The sequence below is a fragment of the Myotis myotis genome, unplaced genomic scaffold (assembly GCF_014108235.1).
Source record: "Myotis myotis isolate mMyoMyo1 unplaced genomic scaffold, mMyoMyo1.p scaffold_m19_p_13, whole genome shotgun sequence".
In the NCBI taxonomy this organism is placed as follows: Eukaryota; Metazoa; Chordata; class Mammalia; order Chiroptera; family Vespertilionidae; genus Myotis; species Myotis myotis.
The window spans coordinates 49499217-49518402 of NW_023416317.1; the positions used below are offsets into that span (position 1 = coordinate 49499217).

A 19186-nucleotide genomic window follows, 5' to 3' on the forward strand; every position below is an offset into this window, starting at 1 on the left:
CTAGGGTCTATTAACTCCCTTAAACATTTAAAAAATCATTTTCCAGTTGTTCAAGCAAACAACCTAAAATTCTTTTTTTTTTTTTAATTGATTTTAGAGAGAGAAGGAGGGAGGAAGAGAAACACTGCCTGGTTGCCTCCCATATACACCCCGCCTGGGGATCAAACCTGCAATCTAGGTATGTGCACTGACCAGGAATTGAACTGGCAATCTTTTGGTGTATGGGATGCCACTCTAACCAACTGAGCCACCAGCCAGGGTTCCCTTAAACATTTTTTGTGGGAGGAGTTAATCCTTACCTGAGGATATTTTTCCATTGATGTTTTTTTAGGGAGAGTGGAAGAGAAAGGGAAATGCAGAGAGAAACATCGATGTGAAACAAACAGACTGGCTGCCTCCTGCACAAGTCTTGACCAGGGCCCAGGCGGGGGAGGAGCCTGCAACCAAGGTACGTGCCCTTGACTAGAATAGAACCTGGGACCCTTTGGTCTGCAGGCCGATGCTCTATCCACTGAGCCAAACCTGCTAGGGCCCTTTAAATATTTTTAAAGCTGTATTTTTTACATCTTCTTAGAGAGCTAAATTCCAGTTAGCTATATACCACATTTCATCTTATTATAAAAATGAATGCCTTTTGAGGTTCACAGAGTCTGAATATTAATTAATGAACAAATATTACATTATGCCGTGTTCTAGACTGTGACTATAACCCTTTTATCCAACTTTACTGTCAACTAAATTACTTCACGAAGTACTTTCACAAAGATTCTTTCAGTTAACCCTCTTAACAATCCTGTGAGGTAGGCATTATGGTAATATTTGACTGACAGAGAAACTGAGGCTTACATGCTGACTCACACATTGGTAGTAAGAGAAAGGGCCAGGACCTAAACCTAGGTGTTCTGATTCCAAATCCAGTGCTCTTCTTGTATTATCCTCAAACAGCAGGCTCTTGCTCACCCAACTCCATGTCTGACATGTCTCAATCATATTGTCCATACAGACTTTCTGCAGCAGTAATTCTATCTTTAAAATGTATAATATACACATTTTCAGAAACTTCCATTTTTTAATACAAAGATATTTTTGCTACCGCTTATAACATCATTACATCCCATAAGACATAAATCCAATTTCTTCAGAGTCCTCAATTGCTCCAACGTCTCTTACTGAGTCATAATGAATGATCTGGAACAGAGTACAGTGGGGCCTTGACTTATGAGTTTAATTCATTCCGTGACCGATCTCGTAACTCAAATTACTCGTAAGTCAAATCTTAAAGTGAACGAGTGAGACACGTGATGCTGGGCTGATATTGTGGTGTTCACTGTGACGTTCGCTGTGCCAACTAGCGGTGGGGTATCTGAAGCTGGCTCGTAACCCGAATTTTAGCTCGCAACTCAAAGCAAAAAATCGGCCGAGAGACAGCTCGTAACTTGAAAAACTCGTTAGTTGGGACACTCGTAAGTCAAGGCCCCACTGTATACTTTAACTAGAATTTGGTTTGATTTTCTATTCTTGAAAATCTACAATAACCTTCTTTCACATGCAACTCACTTGAATATAATAGAGGCAATCACAAATTCTTTTAAGAACCATATATTGCCATTTCTCCAACAGTTACTTAAATAGGCAGGAATTCTATTCCATTTTACATGACATTACATTTTCTGAATCTCTAACTTGGACTCAGCTCATTGGCATTTTGAAGCCAAGAGAATTCTTCCATGGTATGGATTTTTTGTTGAAGATGAAGGTTTGAAGTTTGAGAGAATTCTTTGTCAGACTCATCACATTCACAGAGGTTTTCAACTGTATGAACTTTCTGATGCACAGAAAGGTTTTTCCGTTGCCTAAAAACTTTGTTACAATCATTACACCCATATGGTTTCTCCCCTGTGTGGATTCTCTGGTGGCCAACTAAATTCCTCTTAGAAGTAAAAGATTTTCTACATTTCTCACACTCATATGGTTTTTCCCCAGTGTGCATTCTCTGATGTACAACAAGGTTTTTATTCTGACTGAAGTCTTTTCCACACTCATTACATTTATAAGGTTTCTCTCCAGTGTGGATTCTCTGATGGACCATAAGATTTCTGCTAGAAGTGAGGACTTTTCTGCATATATGACATTCGTAGGTTTTCTCCCCACTGTGAATTCTTTGATGTTCTATAAGGTTTCTGTTGTAAGTAAAGCCTTTCCCACACTCACTGCATGCATAGGGTTTCTCACCAGTGTGGATCCTTTGATGGGCTATAAGGTTTGAGCGGTAACTAAAGACTTTCCCGCAGTCACTGCATTTATAAGATTTTTCCCTTGTGTGAATCCTCTGATGTCCAATGAGGCTTTTCTTCAGAATGAAGCATTTGCCACACTCATTACACTCATAGGGTTTCTCACCACTATGGATTCTCTTATGTTCAATGAGATTTCTGTTAGAACTGAAAGCTCTTCCACACTCACGGCATTCAAAGGGTTTTTCCCCAGTGTGGATTCTCCGATGTACCAACAGGCTTGAATTGTAACTGAAAGCCTTCCCACAATCCTCACATTTGTAGGCTTTTTCCTGTGTATGAAGTTTCTGATGGACCATGAAACTCTTGCTCATAATGAAGGTTTTCCCACACTCTCGACATTCATAGGGCTTCTCCCCACTGTGGAGTCTCTCGTGGTCAATCAGGTTTCTGTTAGAACCAAAGACCTTGCCACAATCTTTACATTCATAGAGATTCTCTCCAGTGTGAAACCTCTGATGTAAAATGAGGCTTTTCTTTAGAATGAAAACTTTCCCACATTCATTACATTCATAGGGCTTCTCCCCATTGTGGAGTCTCTGGTGGTCAAAAAGGTAAGCACTCTGAGTGAAGGCTTTCCCACAGTCAGTACATTTATAAGGCTTCTCTCTGCTATGCATCCTCTTATGGTCAATGAGGTTCGACTTAGAATTGAAAACCTTCCCACATTTTTTACAACCAAAGGTCTTCTTTTCTGTGTGTACTCTCTGGTGTAAAAGGAGGCTTTTGCTTCGAATGAAAACTTTTCCACATTCTTTACATTTGTATGGGTTCTCTGCACTGTGCAGTCGCTGGTGGTCAACAAGGTAAGTGGTTTGAGCAAATGTTTTTCCACATTCATCACATTTATAGGGTTTTTCCCCAGAGTGGATTCTCTGGTGCAGAATGAGGCTCTTCTTCAGGATGAAAGCTTTCTGACACTTGTTACATTTATAAGGTTCTTCCCCTTTGTGGAGCCTCTGGTGGTCAATGAGGTAAGCATTCTGAGAGAAAACTTTTCCACATTCATTACATTTATAAGGTCTCTCCCCAGAGTGGCGCCTCAGGTGTATAATAAGGCCCGAGTGCCTGTAGAAGCCCTTTCCACACTCCTTACATTTATAAGGTTTCTCCCCAGTGTGGATTCTCTGATGGTTTAGAAGGTAAGCACTTTGAGAGAAGGCTTTCCCACATTCATTACACTTATAAGGTTTCTCCCCAGAATGGTTCCGTAAATGCATTAAAAGGCTTGAACGCTGAATAAAGCCTTTTCCACACTCCTTACATTTATGAGGTTTCTCACCCGTGTGGATTCTCCGGTGGTTTATAAGATGGGAGATTTTACTGAAATGTTTACAACACATGTCACATTTATAAAACTTCTTTCCTTCAGTACCCATTAAACTTTCAGAAAGAGCTGAATCTAAAGTCAAGCTTTCTCCAAATTCCTTCCACTTCCGGCGTCGTTTTTCTGGTGGAGTCCTTTTCTTCTTGTCTCGCTCATAGAGAGAACATTTCTTCGATGTATCTCTTTCACTTGTTTCATTTCCCCACTGACTTGCCAAAACTTGCCATGCACACTCTTTCTCAAAATCAAGGACCTGGGGAATACCTCCTGGAAGTCTTTTTGATGTTCCTTTCTGAGAATCTGCTCTTTGAGATATGCTTGACTTTGCTGTTACCTCCTCATTCTCAGTCATGGTCTCCCATTCTGGTAAAAAGAATAAAAGTGTCTGTGTTAGTGAGAACAAATCTTCAAATGACTTTAACAAGCTAGAAGGATACACGTTTATATGCATACAAAAAGGAGAAACTCTTCATTAAACGCAGGTTAAAAACAGAATGCTATATTGACAGAATGTTGTAAATGGATTAACAGAACTCACTCTGAGATGCATCTAATGCTTTGTCTTCAGGGAGCAGCTAAAAATATCTATTAATGTTGAAAACATAGATGCAAGGAAGAATGAGAGAGAACATGCTATTTTATATAGGTGGTTCAGACTTGAGGAACAGGAAGTTGAATGGAAAAAGAAGAATCATTTGGCTTATAAAAAACTGTCTTTTTATTTTCTTCTTGCTAGGAAGATGGGAACTCTAGAAATAAAAAAAAAAGGAAAAGAAAAAAGAAAATATACCTAAGGATTCTGAAAGGCAATCTTAAAATTTGGCCCTAACTGGTTTGGCTCAGTGGATAGAGCGTCGGCCTGCGGACTGGGGGGTCCCAGGTTCGATTCCGGTCAAGGGCACATGCCTGGGTTGCGGGCTCGATCCCCAGTTGGGGGGCATGCAGGAGGCAGCCAATCAATGATTTCTCTCATCATTGATGTTTCTATCTCTCTCTCCCTCTCCCTTCCTCTCTGAGATCAATAAAAATATATTTTAAAAAAAATTTGAAGAGTCAAGTCCATAAACATTTTATAATTACTTGAAAGTAATTAACCTGAGGAAAAAAGTCCATTAAAAAGCAACTTGCCCGGGTCGGTTTGGCTCAGTGGATAGAGCGTCGGCCTGCAGACTCAAGGGTCCCGGGTTCTATTCCGGTCAAGAGCATGTGCCTTGGTTGCGGGCACGTCCCCAGTGGGGAGTGTGCAGGAGGCGGCTGATCGATGTTTCTCTCTCATCGATGTTTCTAACTCTCTATCCCTTTCCCTTCCTCTCTGTAAAAAATCAATAAAATATATTTTTTTTAAAAAATAAATTAAAAAAAAATAAAATAAAAAGCAACTTAATGCTGCCAGGCCAGTGTGGCTTAGTAAGTTGAACAGCGTCCCATGCACCAGGAAGTTACCAGTTCGATTCTGGGTCAGGATGTCAAAACAATTCAATAGGGAAAGAATGGTATTGAGAAAACTGAATAGCCATATGTATAAGAATGAAGTTGGACCCTTACCTTACACAAAAATTAATGCAAGATGGATCAAAGACCTCAATGTAAGAGCTAAAACTAAAAAACTCTTAGAAAAAACAAACATAAATCATCATGACCTTGGATTAGGCAATGGTTTACTAGATGACACATGCAGCAAAAGAAAAAGTAAATTGGAATTCACCAAAATGAATAACTTTTGTGCTTCAAAGACTATCACCAAGAAAGTGAAAAGGCAACTGACAGCATGGAGAAAATACTTAAAAGTCATATATTTTATAAGGTACCAGCATATAGAATATACAAAGAATCTGAATAGACATTTCTTCAAAGACATACAAATAGCCAATAAGCACATGAAAAGTTGCTTAACATTATTAGCCATCAGGAAATGCAAATCATTTCAGACAGACTAGGATGACTATAATCAGAAAGACAGATAATAACAAGTATTGTTGAAGATTTGGAGAAATTGAAACACATATACAGTTGGTGAGAGCGTAAAATGGTGTAACAACTTTGGAAAACAGTTTGTCAATTCATCAAATGATTAAGCGTTAAGAGTTTCCATGACCCAGCAATTCCACTCCTAAGTATATATCGAAAAGAAATGAGAACATATGTACACACAAAAACTTGTACACAAATGTTCATAGCAGTGTTATTCATAATAGCCCAAAGGTGGAAGCAACCTAAAGGTCCATCAGCTGATGAACGGATCAATAAAATGTTATATATCCAGATAAACAAATATATGCCCATAAAAAGGAATGAAGTATTAATATGCTGCAACGTTGAGGAACCTTGGAAACATTACACTGGGTAAAAGAATTCAGTCATAACAGACCACATATTGTATGATTCCATTTTTATGAAATGTCCAGAATGGAACTGGTTGTAGTTGTCTCCATCTCAATATCAAGAAGCTTATGCCATTCTCATACCAATTACTTTACTTTGCCTTATTATTCATTCTATGTTCATCTCCCAAACCATGGTAAGCTACTTAATGACAGAATCACATCATTTCCACAGTTGCCACTACATGATAGATGTTTAATGTGAAAGTACAAATAGCTAATAAATTTTTTAAAATACTCTTTAAAAAAATAAAAATACTCTTACTTTATTACTAATCAAAGAACTCCAGTTGGGAATATATAGATACTATAACTTTTAAAAATTATGTTAGCACCATAGCTGGGTAGCTCAGTTGATTAGCCTGTCATCCCCATATGCCAAGATTGTGGGTTCGATCTCCTTTCAGGGAACCTTAAAGAATCAACCAATGAATGCATAAATAAGTGAAACAACAAATCTGCTCTTTCTCTCTCTCTCTCTTCCTCCCTCCATCACTTTCTTCCTCCCTCCCTTCCTTTTTCCCTACCTCTCTATCTTTAAAATCAATCAATAAATTTTTTAAAATTATAATTGCAACAATTTAAAAGAATGAGATTACTCAGCACCAGTGAAAGCAGAACAAAAGGGGCATTCTTCTGTACTGACAGTAAGAGCCGGGATGACAGTGATCACTATGGAAAGCAATTTGGCAAGCAAGAGCCTTAAAACAATTCAAACACTTAGTCTAAGTAATTCTGCTTCCAAAAAAATAATCCTATATAATAAAAGCCTAATATGCTAAGTGTCCAACCATTCAACCAGTTGCTATGACATGCACTAACCATCAGGGGGCAGATGCTCCGACTGGTAGGTTAGCTTGCTGCTGGGGTCTGGCCAATCAGGATTGGGTGAGATGGGCTGGACATGCCCTGGAGTCCTCCCCAGCTGGCCAACCTCCGGTGGTCTCTCCCCGGCCAGCCAGCCCCAGCCAGCCCCAATTGGCCCTGATTGAGACTGAGCAAGATGGGCCGGACACGCCCTGGAGCCCTCCCATAGTCTCTCCTTGGCCCCAATCATGCAACGGTGGGGTCAGCCAATCCCCGCAAGCCAGGCCAAGGGACCCCACTGGTACACAAATCCATGCACCAGGCCTCTGGTGAGTAATAAAGAAAGGTCTTAAACATAGGTGATTAATATAGTAATTATCTAAAATAAGAAAATGGCTAACTGAATTATGGCACAAATTATGTAACCAGTATAGATAATATTTGCAAACAATTTTTAATAATATGAGAATGCAAAAACGGCAAGCTTTAAAACTGTACACACACACACACACACACACACACACACACACACACACTCTTATAACAATGTAAAAAAACCTCTAATAGCCCTAGCTGGTTTGGCTCAGTGGATAGGGCATTGGCCTGCGGACTGAAGGGTCCCGGGTTCAGTTCCAGCCGGGGGGCACATGCCTGGGTTGTGGGCTCAATCCCCAGTGGGGGATGTGCTGGAGGCAGCCGATCAATGATTCTCATCATTGATGTTTCTCTCTCTCTCTCCTTCTCCCTTCCTCTCTGAAATCAATACAGAAATATATTTTTTAAAAAAACAACCTCAAATACACAGAAAAAAGCAGAAATATATTAAAATTTTTATAACTGTCTATAAGTAGTGGGTTTAAGGAAGATTTTTTCTAACGTTTTGTTTTCCAAAATAAGTATACACTATTTTCATAATCAGAAAATAAGCAAAAGCTGATGATAAAGGTAAGAATCATGGGACGAAAGGTCCTTACCTAGGGAGGTCACATTTCCATAATTCTCCAGCATCACATCCCAGTACAAGGCCCTCTGAATTGGGCCCAGGCATGCCCATTCCTCTGCAGTGAAGCACACTGATACCTCCTCAAACATCACCAACTCCTGAAATAACAGGTATGTGTGGTTACCCACGCCCAGGAGCTCCCCTACTGAAAGGTTCCTTTCACATTGTGAAGTCATGAGGTGGGCAAGGGATATCAGCGATATAGGAAGACCCCACGGAGAGTCTGCATGGACCTTGATTTAGAGATGTGAACTGGACACTAAGCACTAGGATGGGAGAGGGCACTTGGTGGTACAGTTAGGTGGTTCAGATGGATCCTTAGGAAGGAAAAAGGATGCAAACCTCACCTGGGGCTGGGCTGTTAGGAGCATGAGTGCCATCAATTGATTTCTTGGGTTCTCTTCCTGGGAAAGGGCAGAAGCTTCAGGGGCAGGAGAATCTGAGGAAGGAGGAAAAGCAGCATTGAGATTTCTGCTGTCCCTGCCAACTACTCCAAGTCCACAGGTGAGGGGGCAGCACCAGGCCAACTCGGTTGCCAGGCGGGGCTGTGGGGCTGCAAGGCTGGGGGCACGAGCTGGAGCCCAATCTCTGCAGACCACCCCAAGGAACCCCACCGGTGCAAAAATTCGTGCACCGGGCCTCTAGTCTATATATATAAAAGCCTAAGCGACTGGCCTACCAGTAGCTATGACATGCACTGACTACCAGGGGGCAGGCACTCAACGCAGGAGCTGCCGAACTACGGTGCCTTGGCAGCTGCAGTTCTCGGGTGACGAGCCTGATTCTGGGGTGCATCACCCAAGAACTGCCCTCTCACAATCTGGAACCCCTCAGGGGATGTTGGAGAGCTGGTTTCGGCCCAATCTCTGCAAACCTGGCCTAGGGACCCACACCGGGCCTCTAGTCTTCTATAAACAAGGAATTCAGAATGACCCAGAACTCTCATGTCTAGGCATGATGGCTATAAAGTGACCTACAAACCTCCCACATACAGGGCTGGAATAACACAAAGAGCATTCATAGGGATGGATGAGAGGTCAGAGACCCAGAAAAGGACAAGAGGGAGAACAGAAAGAGCTTGTCACCATAAAGAATTCATTGAAAGGATAGGAGAGGAAGCAACCACCTGGGAGTAGAGGGCTAAGCCACAGTAAAGGTCCAAGAAAAGAAAGGAAATCCAAAGCCAGGGCTACTAAATAAGTACCATGTTGAGGATCCTGGAGGTTGAACACAGCTGGATCAGTAAGAGGATTTGGGCAAATTTCAGCTGATACGTGGCTCCCCGGGTGTGCCTGAGGATGTGCTGTTCCTGGCATGCTCATGGCCTCCTGGTCCTGGACAAGGACTGGAACCTGGGAATAAACAGAACAAAATAAGCTGGCTCTTCTTGTACCTCCAGAAAACCAACTCACCTAACCACTATGGACCTCTTTCTGCCCATAATCTAGAACCGTGAGATCAGAGACCCACCTCAAGTATGGAGCATCAAAACAGCAGAAAAACTTTGCCTAGAGCTGCCCTCAAGCCCCACTCAGGGCACTGGTGACCTCTCCCAGGAGAGACTGAACAGAACAGTGGAAACAGAAGCCAGCCCTGCGTGAGGGTTAAGAAGGGAATGGGAAGTAACAAGCAATAATTAAGAGCATGTGTTTTAGCTTCAGACCTAGTCTTAAATACTCTTCTACTTATTTACCCCTTTATTTATCCCTTCCTGCTCCAACAGAAGGAACACTAGAGCAGGAGTCTAAACATGTGGTTTTGCTGCCAGATAGCTGTCTGGCCTAAGGCAATCCAGTGAACACTTTTCTGCCTCTGTTTTATTATTTCTCAAATGAGGAAGATGCATTAGTGATATTTAATGAAATACATGGCTTCAAAATTCTTCATTTTTATGATGAAACAAGCCTATCTTTGGTGCCACTGCCAAGTTGAAATTCTGTTTCAGACTTCTAATAGAAATATTTCTAGTGGGCTACAAATTGACAGAGATCTCACATACACACACTAGGAACTATATAAGATCCCAACTTAATAGTCAAGGATATAAAATCTTATCAGAAGCAAATATCTCAACCCAATGCTCTGGCTCACAGAAACCCAAGTAGGGGCACACATGGCAAAGTCTCACCAGATCTAGAAAGCTTCATTCTTATTCTCTCACTGCCTTTTAACTTCAGGTTCACATCATCATTGCAAACAAAGAATACATATGCTTCTGTTCAGGAGAACACTGAGCAATCTTATGTTCTTCAGGTTCTTGAACCAAACTCAACATTAGCAAGCATCACCCAGGAGGACAGAGTGCAGTCAATGACTTTGTGCTGATTCTGAACTGGGCCCAAAGACCCCACTCATAAATTAATTTAACTGCAAAGATATCCTATGGTCTGAATAGCTCATGAACCAGTTTTAATTACCATTAGGGTTGCTATCATTAATGAAAAATCATAGGCTCGCCCTCCAGTCCTGCCTCAATTTTCTCCTTTCTTCTATCCCAAATTCTTCCCCCTCGCCCTTTCTCACTTTTAGCGCTGGTCCATCGAGGTCTTTCTGCAGCTCTTCTACGAGGGCCACGGCCTCCTCACCACTCCCAGGGCGCTGGATCTGCACCCAGGTCCGAATCTCCCCAGGCAAGATGCTCAGGAACTGCTCCAGCACCAGCAGCTCCAGGATCTGGGCCTTGGTGCGTGCTTCTGGCCTCAGCCAACGGCGACAGAGCTCCCGGAGCCGGCTCAGCGCCTCCTGGGGTCCAGCTGTCTCATGGTACCGTAACTGTCTAAAGTGCAGATGGGAGGTCTCCCAAACAGAGGAGCTGCTCCCTTGGAAGCTGGTTCCCCATTTCCAGGTATCATCCTTCCCCTTAACAAGACCCTCTTGTCTCAGAGCACTGTGGGCCCAACTTTCTCTTGTCATTGTCTTTAATTAAGAAAGCCTCTTCTCTGGGCCCCCTCAAGCCTTGCTTGACTTCTTCCTTAGAGCCTGGAGAACATCATCTACAAAAAAATCATTGTTAAAGGTAATGCAGTGAAACCACCAAGTTTTCCAGCCCCCAGTGATGAAGAGAAAATCCCTAAATGCAAGGTTCTAGGCTCGCAGCAGTGCCTCCTCTGACAAAGCCCCCTGCTCAAGGCTCTGGGGACATTGACACAGGGCAACCAGACCACTGCTGAAACCACAGACATTAAATTCCTATGGTTTTTATTCACAGTGCCTCCTTCCTTTATCCAGTACCTCAACAATGAGTGATTTTAAACAAGTTACCTCACTTCTGAGTCTGTTTTTTAACCTGAAAAACAGGGGTAATAACAGTTCCTATTTTATACGCTTGTTGTAAGAATTTGATGTCTAAATACACTTTCTTTACGTGTTTGAACAGTGCCTGGTATATAAATTCAAACGTTAGTTATCCTTCTGTAACTTGCATTCTTTCCTATGTTCTGTGGAGTCAACAAGTAACCATGGCCTTAACCCTGATACAATTTTCTTATTACAAAACAGAAAATTTGTAAAACCAGAAAACACACACGAAACCAGAAATAATTCCTGCTATGTTCAGTCCTTGCTCTCTGCACCAATTTGGAGCACAAGACTGGATCCAACTGTCCTGCTCTGTAACTTACTTTCCACACGTATTGTTGTGAACATATTAAGTAGTCATTTTTTTAAAATATATTTTTATTAATTTTTTTAAAGAGAGGAAGGGAGAGGGATAAAGAGTTAGAAACATCGATGAGAAACATCAGCTGCCTCCTGCACAACCCCCACTGGGGACGTGCCCACAACCAAGGTACATGCCCTTGACGGGAATCGAACCTGGGACCCTTCAGTCCGCAGGCCAATGCTCTATTTACTGAGCCAAACCGGTTACGGCAAGTAGTCATTATTTTTAAGAGCACATGAGTCCATTCATACTTACAGAGTCCCCTGTTGTTATACATTTAAGTTGTTTATAATTCCCCCAATTATAAATGAGGCAGCAATGACTATCCTTGCTAATAAAATTTGGTTACAAATCTGTTTATCTCTTCAGGAATAATTCCTAGAAAAATAATTGTTGGGCCAAAAAAGGTATAGTTTTAAATACCTTTTCATATATCACTGATTCATATATATGCATTATATCTGTATCAGTGATATATGACAGCACCTTCATTAATTTTATTTAGCACGCTTATAAATGAGCAATGGAGGCGGAAATATAAATACGATTTCAATATAATGTGTAAGTACAATTAATAGGAGGGCATACAAGCACAGAAAGAATTCATGAAAGTAATCTTGGATTGGGCTTTAAAGGAAAATTTTTTAAAAAACAATGGAATATTAGGAAAGCCATTCCAGGAAGAAGCATAATTTCAAAATCAAGGGAGGGACATACAGCTCTGTTAGAAATGTGCTTTGCAAGCCAAAAAAGGGAAGTAAGCTCTAGAGGGAAGGTTGCCGGAGTAGAGCAGAGAAATAAACAGAAGTCAAATTCTAAAGACTGTTGAGAGGCCAAACAAGAAGGTGATCATGTACTGTAAGTGACAAGCACCAGTAAAAAGGTTTTACTTTACATTTTTCTTTTTGTAATTATCTTTTCTCACAAATGACAGAACACCATGAATCCCGTACTGTGTCTTCTTTCCTCAATTAACAATGTATCTTAGCAATCTTCCTTGCTGGTACATAGCTCCTCCCTCTTTTTATGAATGCATTTACCCAACTCCAGCACTTCTCCAAAAATAAACAACTCATAAGCTGGATTTCATTAAAACAAAAAACTTCTGACCTGCAAAAAGCAATGTCAAGAGAATAAGAAGTTAGCCCTAACCGGTTTAGCTCAATGGATAGAGCGTCGGCCTGCAGACTCAAGGGTCCCAGGTTCTATTCCGGTCAAGGGCATGTACCTTGGTTGCGGGTACATCCCCAGTCGGGAGTGTGCAGGAGGCAGCTGATCGATGTTTCTCTCTCATCGATGTTTCTAACTCTCTTTCCCTTCCTCTCTGTAAAAAATCAATAAAATATATTTTTTTAAAAAAAGAGAATAAGAAGTTAAAGACTGGTGAAAACACATTCGCAAAAGACACTCATATCTGACAACGGACTGTTATCCTTTGTATATTTCATACAAAGAACTCTTAAAACTCAACAATAAGAAAACAACTCAATTAAAAAAATGGCCCTAAGATTTTAACAAATATCTCACGAAAGAAGATACATAGATTCCAAGTAAGTGTATGAAAATATGCTCCACATCGTATGTCATCGGGGAAATGCAAATGAAAACAATGATGAGATGCCACTGCACTCCTACTAGAATGGCCAAAATCCAGAACACTTACAGCACCAAACGCTGGGGAGCATGTGGAGCAACAAGAACTCTCATTCGTTGCAGCTGGGAATGCAAAATGGTATGGGTATTATGGAAGACAATTTGGCAGGTTCTTACAAAACTAAACATGCTCTTACCATATTACATAGCAATTGTACCTCCAGATCAGTGATGGCGAACCTTTTGAGCTCGGCGTGTCAGCATTTTGAAAAACCCTAACTTAACTCTGGTGCCCTGTCACATATAGAAATTTTTTGATATTTGCAACCATAGTAAAACAAAGACTTATATTTTTGATATTTATTTTATTGATTTAAATGCCATTTAACAAAGAAAAATCAACCAAAAAAATGAGTTCGTGTGTCACCTCTGACATGCGTGTCATAGGTTCGCCATCACTGCTCTAGATACTGGAAAGAGTTGAAAATATATATTCACACAAAAACCTGCACACAGATGTTTACAGTAGTTTTATTCATAATTGCCAACACCTACAAGCAACTCAGATGTCCTTCTGTAGGTGAATAAACTGTGGTACATCCAGACAATGGAATATTATTCAATACTAAAAACAAACAAAACAAGCTATTAAGCCATGAAAAGACAGAGGAAACTTAAATGCATAATACTAAGTGAAAACAGCCAATCTGAAAAGACTATATACTATTACTATATGGTATTTCTGAAAGGCAAAGCTATGGAGACCATAAAAAGATCAGTGGTTGCCAGGGGAAGGGGGAAAGAGGAAAGACCAGGCAGAGCAAAGAGAATTTTTAGAATCAGTGAATCTACTCTGTATGATACTACAGGGTGGGGCAAAAAGAGACTCACAGTTGTTCATATGGAAAATAAAACAATAATTAAATAATAATACAAGAGTAAACTCTGTTTTTTTGTACTCACAACTGTAAACCTACTTTTGCTCCACCCTGTATAATGGTGGATACATGTCAATATACATTTATCAAAACCCTTAGAATGCCCTAGCTGGTTTGGCTCAGTAGATAGAGCATCAGCCTATGGACCAAAAGGGCCCGGGTTTGATTCCGGTCAAGAACACATGCCCAGGTGGAGGACTCAACCCCCAGTAGGGGGTGTGCAGGAGGCAGCTGATCAATGATTCTCTCTCATCATTGATGTTTCTATCTCTCCCTCTCCCTTCCTCTCTGAAATCAATAAAAATATATTAAGCAAACAAACAAAAAGCACCATAGAATATACAACACAAAGAGTGAACCCTGCCAAATCGGGTGTTGACCCACAAACCAAGAGGTCACTGGTTAGATTCCCAGTCAGGACATATGCCCAGGTTGTGGGCTCGATCCCCAGTGCAGCGCATGTAGGAGGCAACCAATTGATGATTCTCTCTCATCATTGATGTTCCTAGCTCTCTTTCCCTCTCCCTTCTTCTCTGGAATCAATAAAAATATAAATTAAAAAAAGCGAACCCTAATGCAGTCTAAGGATTTTATATAATTCATAAATTCTAACAAATGTACCACCCTGGTAGGGGATGTTAATGTGGAAAAGGCTATGAATGAGTGGGGCCAGGGAGTACAGAGGAACTCTCTGTACCTTCTGTTCAATTTTCCTGTGAACCTAAAGCTGCTCTAAAAAAATAAAGCCTATTAAATACATGCATACACACATACATTTAGTCTGAAAAAAAAAATGGGTTTCTAAATGATGTTCTACAGTAAATTACCATTACTCTTATTTACTCTTACTTTGCAGGTGCAAGTAACAAATATTTAAACATACATTTTGTTTGCTTCTAACAAAACGTTTGTGAGCCATGGTTAAGAAGAACAAAAAAGGCTCAGGGTGGCTAAGTGATTCACTCAACGAGTTAAGCTGCATGAACAAGTTCTGAATTCAGGGGCTCTAATTCCAAAAGTCCAAAATAACGCCAACTGAGACAAGACTTCGGAAACCCAAACTATTCGGAAGCAATGGTTTCCTTCCAAATGACCGTTCATTATCAAGTTTTAATCTGGCAAGCTGTGAAACGGTAACAAAACAATAATTATGTACACACAGTCACTGACATATTGGCAACGACCTTTCTTGCAAAGGGCAACATTTATTCTGAGTTTTCGGGTTTCAGCAGTGCTAAATATAGGGCGTCCTAAAAAAATGTATACACACTTCACCAGCTCATAACTCACTGAGTTTCCACTCCTTTTCAGGTTTAACTGATCTGAAATCAGTTAAGCCAGACTAAGCTTTGAACAAAGAAAATTTATCCTAAAGTGCCACTAGATGTTTTTTTTTATGGGGATACATAAAAGATAAAGTTTACGGTACAAAACCAACAACAGTGGACGGATTGAGGGCGCACAAATACTGAACGAAATGATTCTTGATTCCATTGCTTCCTGTTATCAGCAGTGCCTGGACCAGAATGGTCATGTTTGAAAACAGGCATTGGCAAAAAAAAAAAAAAAAAAAAAGTATTCATTTCTGTAGAGTCTTTTAAATTGGGAAATGAACTGTATGTTAATAAACACTGACTTGCCCTGGCCGGTTTGGCTCAGTGGATAGAGCGTGGACTGAAGGGTCCCAGGTTCGATTCTGGTCCAGGGCATGTACCTTGGTTGCGGGCACATCCCCAGTGGGGGGTGTGCAGGAGGCAGCTGATCGATGTTTCTAACTCTCAATCCCTCTCCCTTCCTCTCTGTAAAAAATCAATAAAATATTTTTTTAAAAAAAATAAACACTGGCTTTATAATCACTCAAAGTGTGTATACATTTTGGGGGGACACCCAGTGTAGAGTATTTTCTGAAGTGATGGTGGCGCGGGTAGTCTAAGTTTGCTTTTTAAATACCATTATATTACAAAATTAAAGGATGGGACTGGGCCCCTCCCTCAAGGGAGAGAAAAAGGTGCCCAGAAGTCCGGGAGCCTCTGCTCCAGGCATGCCTCCAGGTGTTTCTGGGCATCGGCCTCCGGGAAGATTGGGGACCCTGGCCGCCCGGCTGCGTCCCCCCAGGGGCGACAGGGGCGAGGGGACTCGAGCACCGGGCTCCTCGGCGCTGCCCCCCAAACCTCCCCGCGCCGCAGCCGCCCAAGTCGAGGCCGCAGCGCCCGCCTCCACTCCGAGCCGAGGAGGGACCGCGCGGCGGTCAGCGGCGGGGACGAGGGCGGGCGAGGACAGCGCACCCGGGCCGCCCTCCGCGCATGCCCACCCGGCCCCGCCCTCCCCGCTCACCCGGGCTCCCGCGGCGGCTCCGGCTTCGGGCGCCGTCGCCTGGGCGCCGGGAGGTGACTTGAGAGCTAGACGCGCCGGCAGCCAGCGGAGGCCCGGTTAATGGGGAGGGGGGGGAGGGGGGTTCCGCGGGTTCCGCGGGTCCCGCGACTTCCGGCTGCTCGCCACGCCCACCCCAACTGTCTAGGTCTAGGAAGCCACATCTCTATGGTTCCTCGCTTTTTCCAGGGGAGGCTCCGCGTGGCTGAGCTTGGGGGCCCTTGGGTCTCGGTTCCCCCCAGCGAATGAGTGGGAGGGCTGCAGCGTTTCGGACACGAAGGATGCGGGGAGAAGCACACGGCCTATGCCCTCGAGACGCCTGTGGCCTCCAGAAGGAGCTGGGCCCGTTTTCATTTGCATGTAAATTGAGGTTGTTTGGGAGTCATTTCTCATATGGACCTCCTGGGCACCTTTTCCTCTCTATTCTTGAACCTATGCATTTCTTACCGTGAGTAATAACGTGGCTTATCAATGACCCCCTCGTAAATTCATTTACTTGTGGGTGTATCTCTTGCCCAAGTGATGAGATAATGTACCACCTTACCTCTGAGAAGTACGATCAACACAACTCCTGTGTTTGTGGTTTCCCTGTCCTACTCCGTCTTAACTTGGCAGGAGGGCACAGTTATCTCCCTTTTTGGGGAGGTAAGAATTATACCAGATCCTTTGTCATTGATCAATCACATACCAATTTGCATTAAAAGCAACCCTGGCAGAGTGGAGTTTGTTTGTTTTGGTAATCCTCACCAGTAGATATTCTCCCATTGATTTTTAGAGAGGGAGGGAGGGAGGCGGGATAGGGGTGAGGCACATCGATTGGTTGCCTCCACCACACGCCCCTACCAGGGCAGGCTCCACCCTGCAATCCAGGTACAGGTCCCTTGATGGGGAATTGAACCCGCAAGCCGTTGGTGTCAGCCTGACACTTTAACCACCGAGAAACACCAGCCAGTGCATGAGTGGAGTTTTATAGAAAGTTGAGAAACACCTTAACATTCAGACTGGGATCTCCATACTAGTTGATCAAGGTTCTGAGATCTTAGCCCCACCTTGAACTGTCAGCACTCTGCCTACAGCATCTTCTCAGATAACTGTCCCGATGATGTTTATGCTCTTATACCAAGCTAAACATAACTTTGTTTCCTCGGATAAGGTCCTATGGAAAATATCCACAACAAAGGACAAATCTCAGTCACCCCCAAAGGGCATTTATTGGGTTGACATATCCCTGAAGATACTTACCAGGGGTTTTCAGAGAAACAGAACCAATAGGAGATGGATGTAAGAAATTGGCTCACACGATTATGGAGGCTGAGAAGTCCCAAGATCTTCAGTCCACAAGTTTGAGACCCAGGAGAGCCAAAGGTATAGTTTGAGTCCAAGTCTAAAGGTCTTAGAACAGGAAAGCTGATGGTGAAAATCCTAGAATGAGCCCCAAAGCAGGAGAAGACCAATGTCCCAGCTCAAAAACAGGCAGAAAGAGAACAAATCTTTCCACTACATTTTTGTTCTAGTCGGGCCTCCAACAGATTGGATGAGGCCTACCCGTATTAGGGAGGGCAATCTGCTTTACTCAGCCTACTAATTTAAGTGCTAACCTCATCCAGAAACACCCTCATAGACACATCCAGAATAATTTTTAACCAAATATCTGGGCATTCTATAGTCAAGCTGGCCTATAAAATTAACCATCACATCTAGATTCCTCCAACGATAGTTTAGAGCAGTGGTTCTCAATCTTCCTAATGCCGCGACCTTTAATACAGTTCCTCATGTTGTGGTGACCCCCAACCATAAAATTACTTTCATTGCTACTTCATAACTGTAATTTTGCTATTGTTATGAATTGTAATGTAAATATCTGATATGCAGGATGTATTTTCATTGTTGTAAATTGAACATAATTAAAGCATAGTGATTAATCACAAAACAATATGTAATTATGTGTTTTCCGATGGTCTTAGGCGACCCCTGTGAAAGGGTGGTTCGACACACACACACCCCCAAGGGGTCGCAACACACAGGTTGAGAACCACTGGTTTAGAGTATTAGTTACAGAAGAGTTTATCTAGGCCCTGAAGGGCACCCATGGTGGATAGATTCTGGTCAGTGTCACTTAGAAGAACTCAGATTTGGATGTCCATCTTGGAGATAACCCCCACCCACATCCCCACCACCACCCACCTTTACATCCTCAGGGACAAATCTTGTAGGAATGAGGGAACTCATAATAAAGGGAAAGTTGAAAAAGGGGACAAGCCGCCTGAGAAAAGCCAAACTATTTCTATTCTAATTGCATCATGGTCAGTGTAGAGGACATCAGTGCACTGTCTGGATTCCTCTAACTTGTCCCCTTCTCCCCAGCTCAGTGGTGGTGCAGACTGAGAGCCCTCAATTGCCTGCCCTCTCCAGGAACTATCTTAGTTCCAAACACAGTGAACTGAAGAAGTCTACCTCACCCAAGATCATGCTTCCCCCTTCCTGGTAATGTGGTAGAGCTTGTATTCAATGACTTGTCAACCAAGGGGTATACAGGCTCAGACTTCTCAAGTTTGGACAATTTTGAAAGGTTATCCCAGTCTAACTGAGGCTGAAGCCAACACAGGCGACATGAGTAATTCTGTGACTGCGGCACAGCTAACTTCTCCCACTACTAATCCCACTTTCTTCCTTCCCTACAGCTGTTAGGCCCAGTAACACTCTCCAGTAAATTTGCTGCATGTTATCCGGTCTTGAGTTTACCCCCCAGAAAGCTCAACTGAAACAATGAGATAACTCAAAATTTTAAATTATGTTCATTTTTAAAATAACT

General features: G+C 42.4%; 1 protein-coding gene across 2 annotated transcripts; it reads right to left on the reverse strand.

Annotated features, from left to right (window-relative positions):
* Window positions 1–1391: 1391 nt before the first annotated feature.
* LOC118668318 (zinc finger protein 197) lies at window positions 1392–16439 on the reverse strand. 2 transcript variants are annotated; one of them, XM_036333101.1, is made up of 6 exons: window positions 16339–16439; window positions 10336–10805; window positions 9017–9164; window positions 8160–8251; window positions 7784–7910; window positions 1392–3984 (listed from the first exon to the last, which is right to left on the reverse strand). In XM_036333101.1, exons 2-6 carry the CDS (start codon window positions 10723–10725, stop codon window positions 1679–1681), a joined length of 3063 nt encoding a protein of 1020 aa, XP_036188994.1. In that variant the 5' UTR covers window positions 10726–10805; window positions 16339–16439; the 3' UTR covers window positions 1392–1678. The 2 variants fall into 2 exon arrangements, with proteins under 2 accessions (XP_036188994.1, XP_036188995.1); XM_036333102.1 differs by lacking the exon at window positions 16339–16439 and having other exon boundaries at window positions 10336–11495.
* Window positions 16440–19186: the final 2747 nt, after the last annotated feature.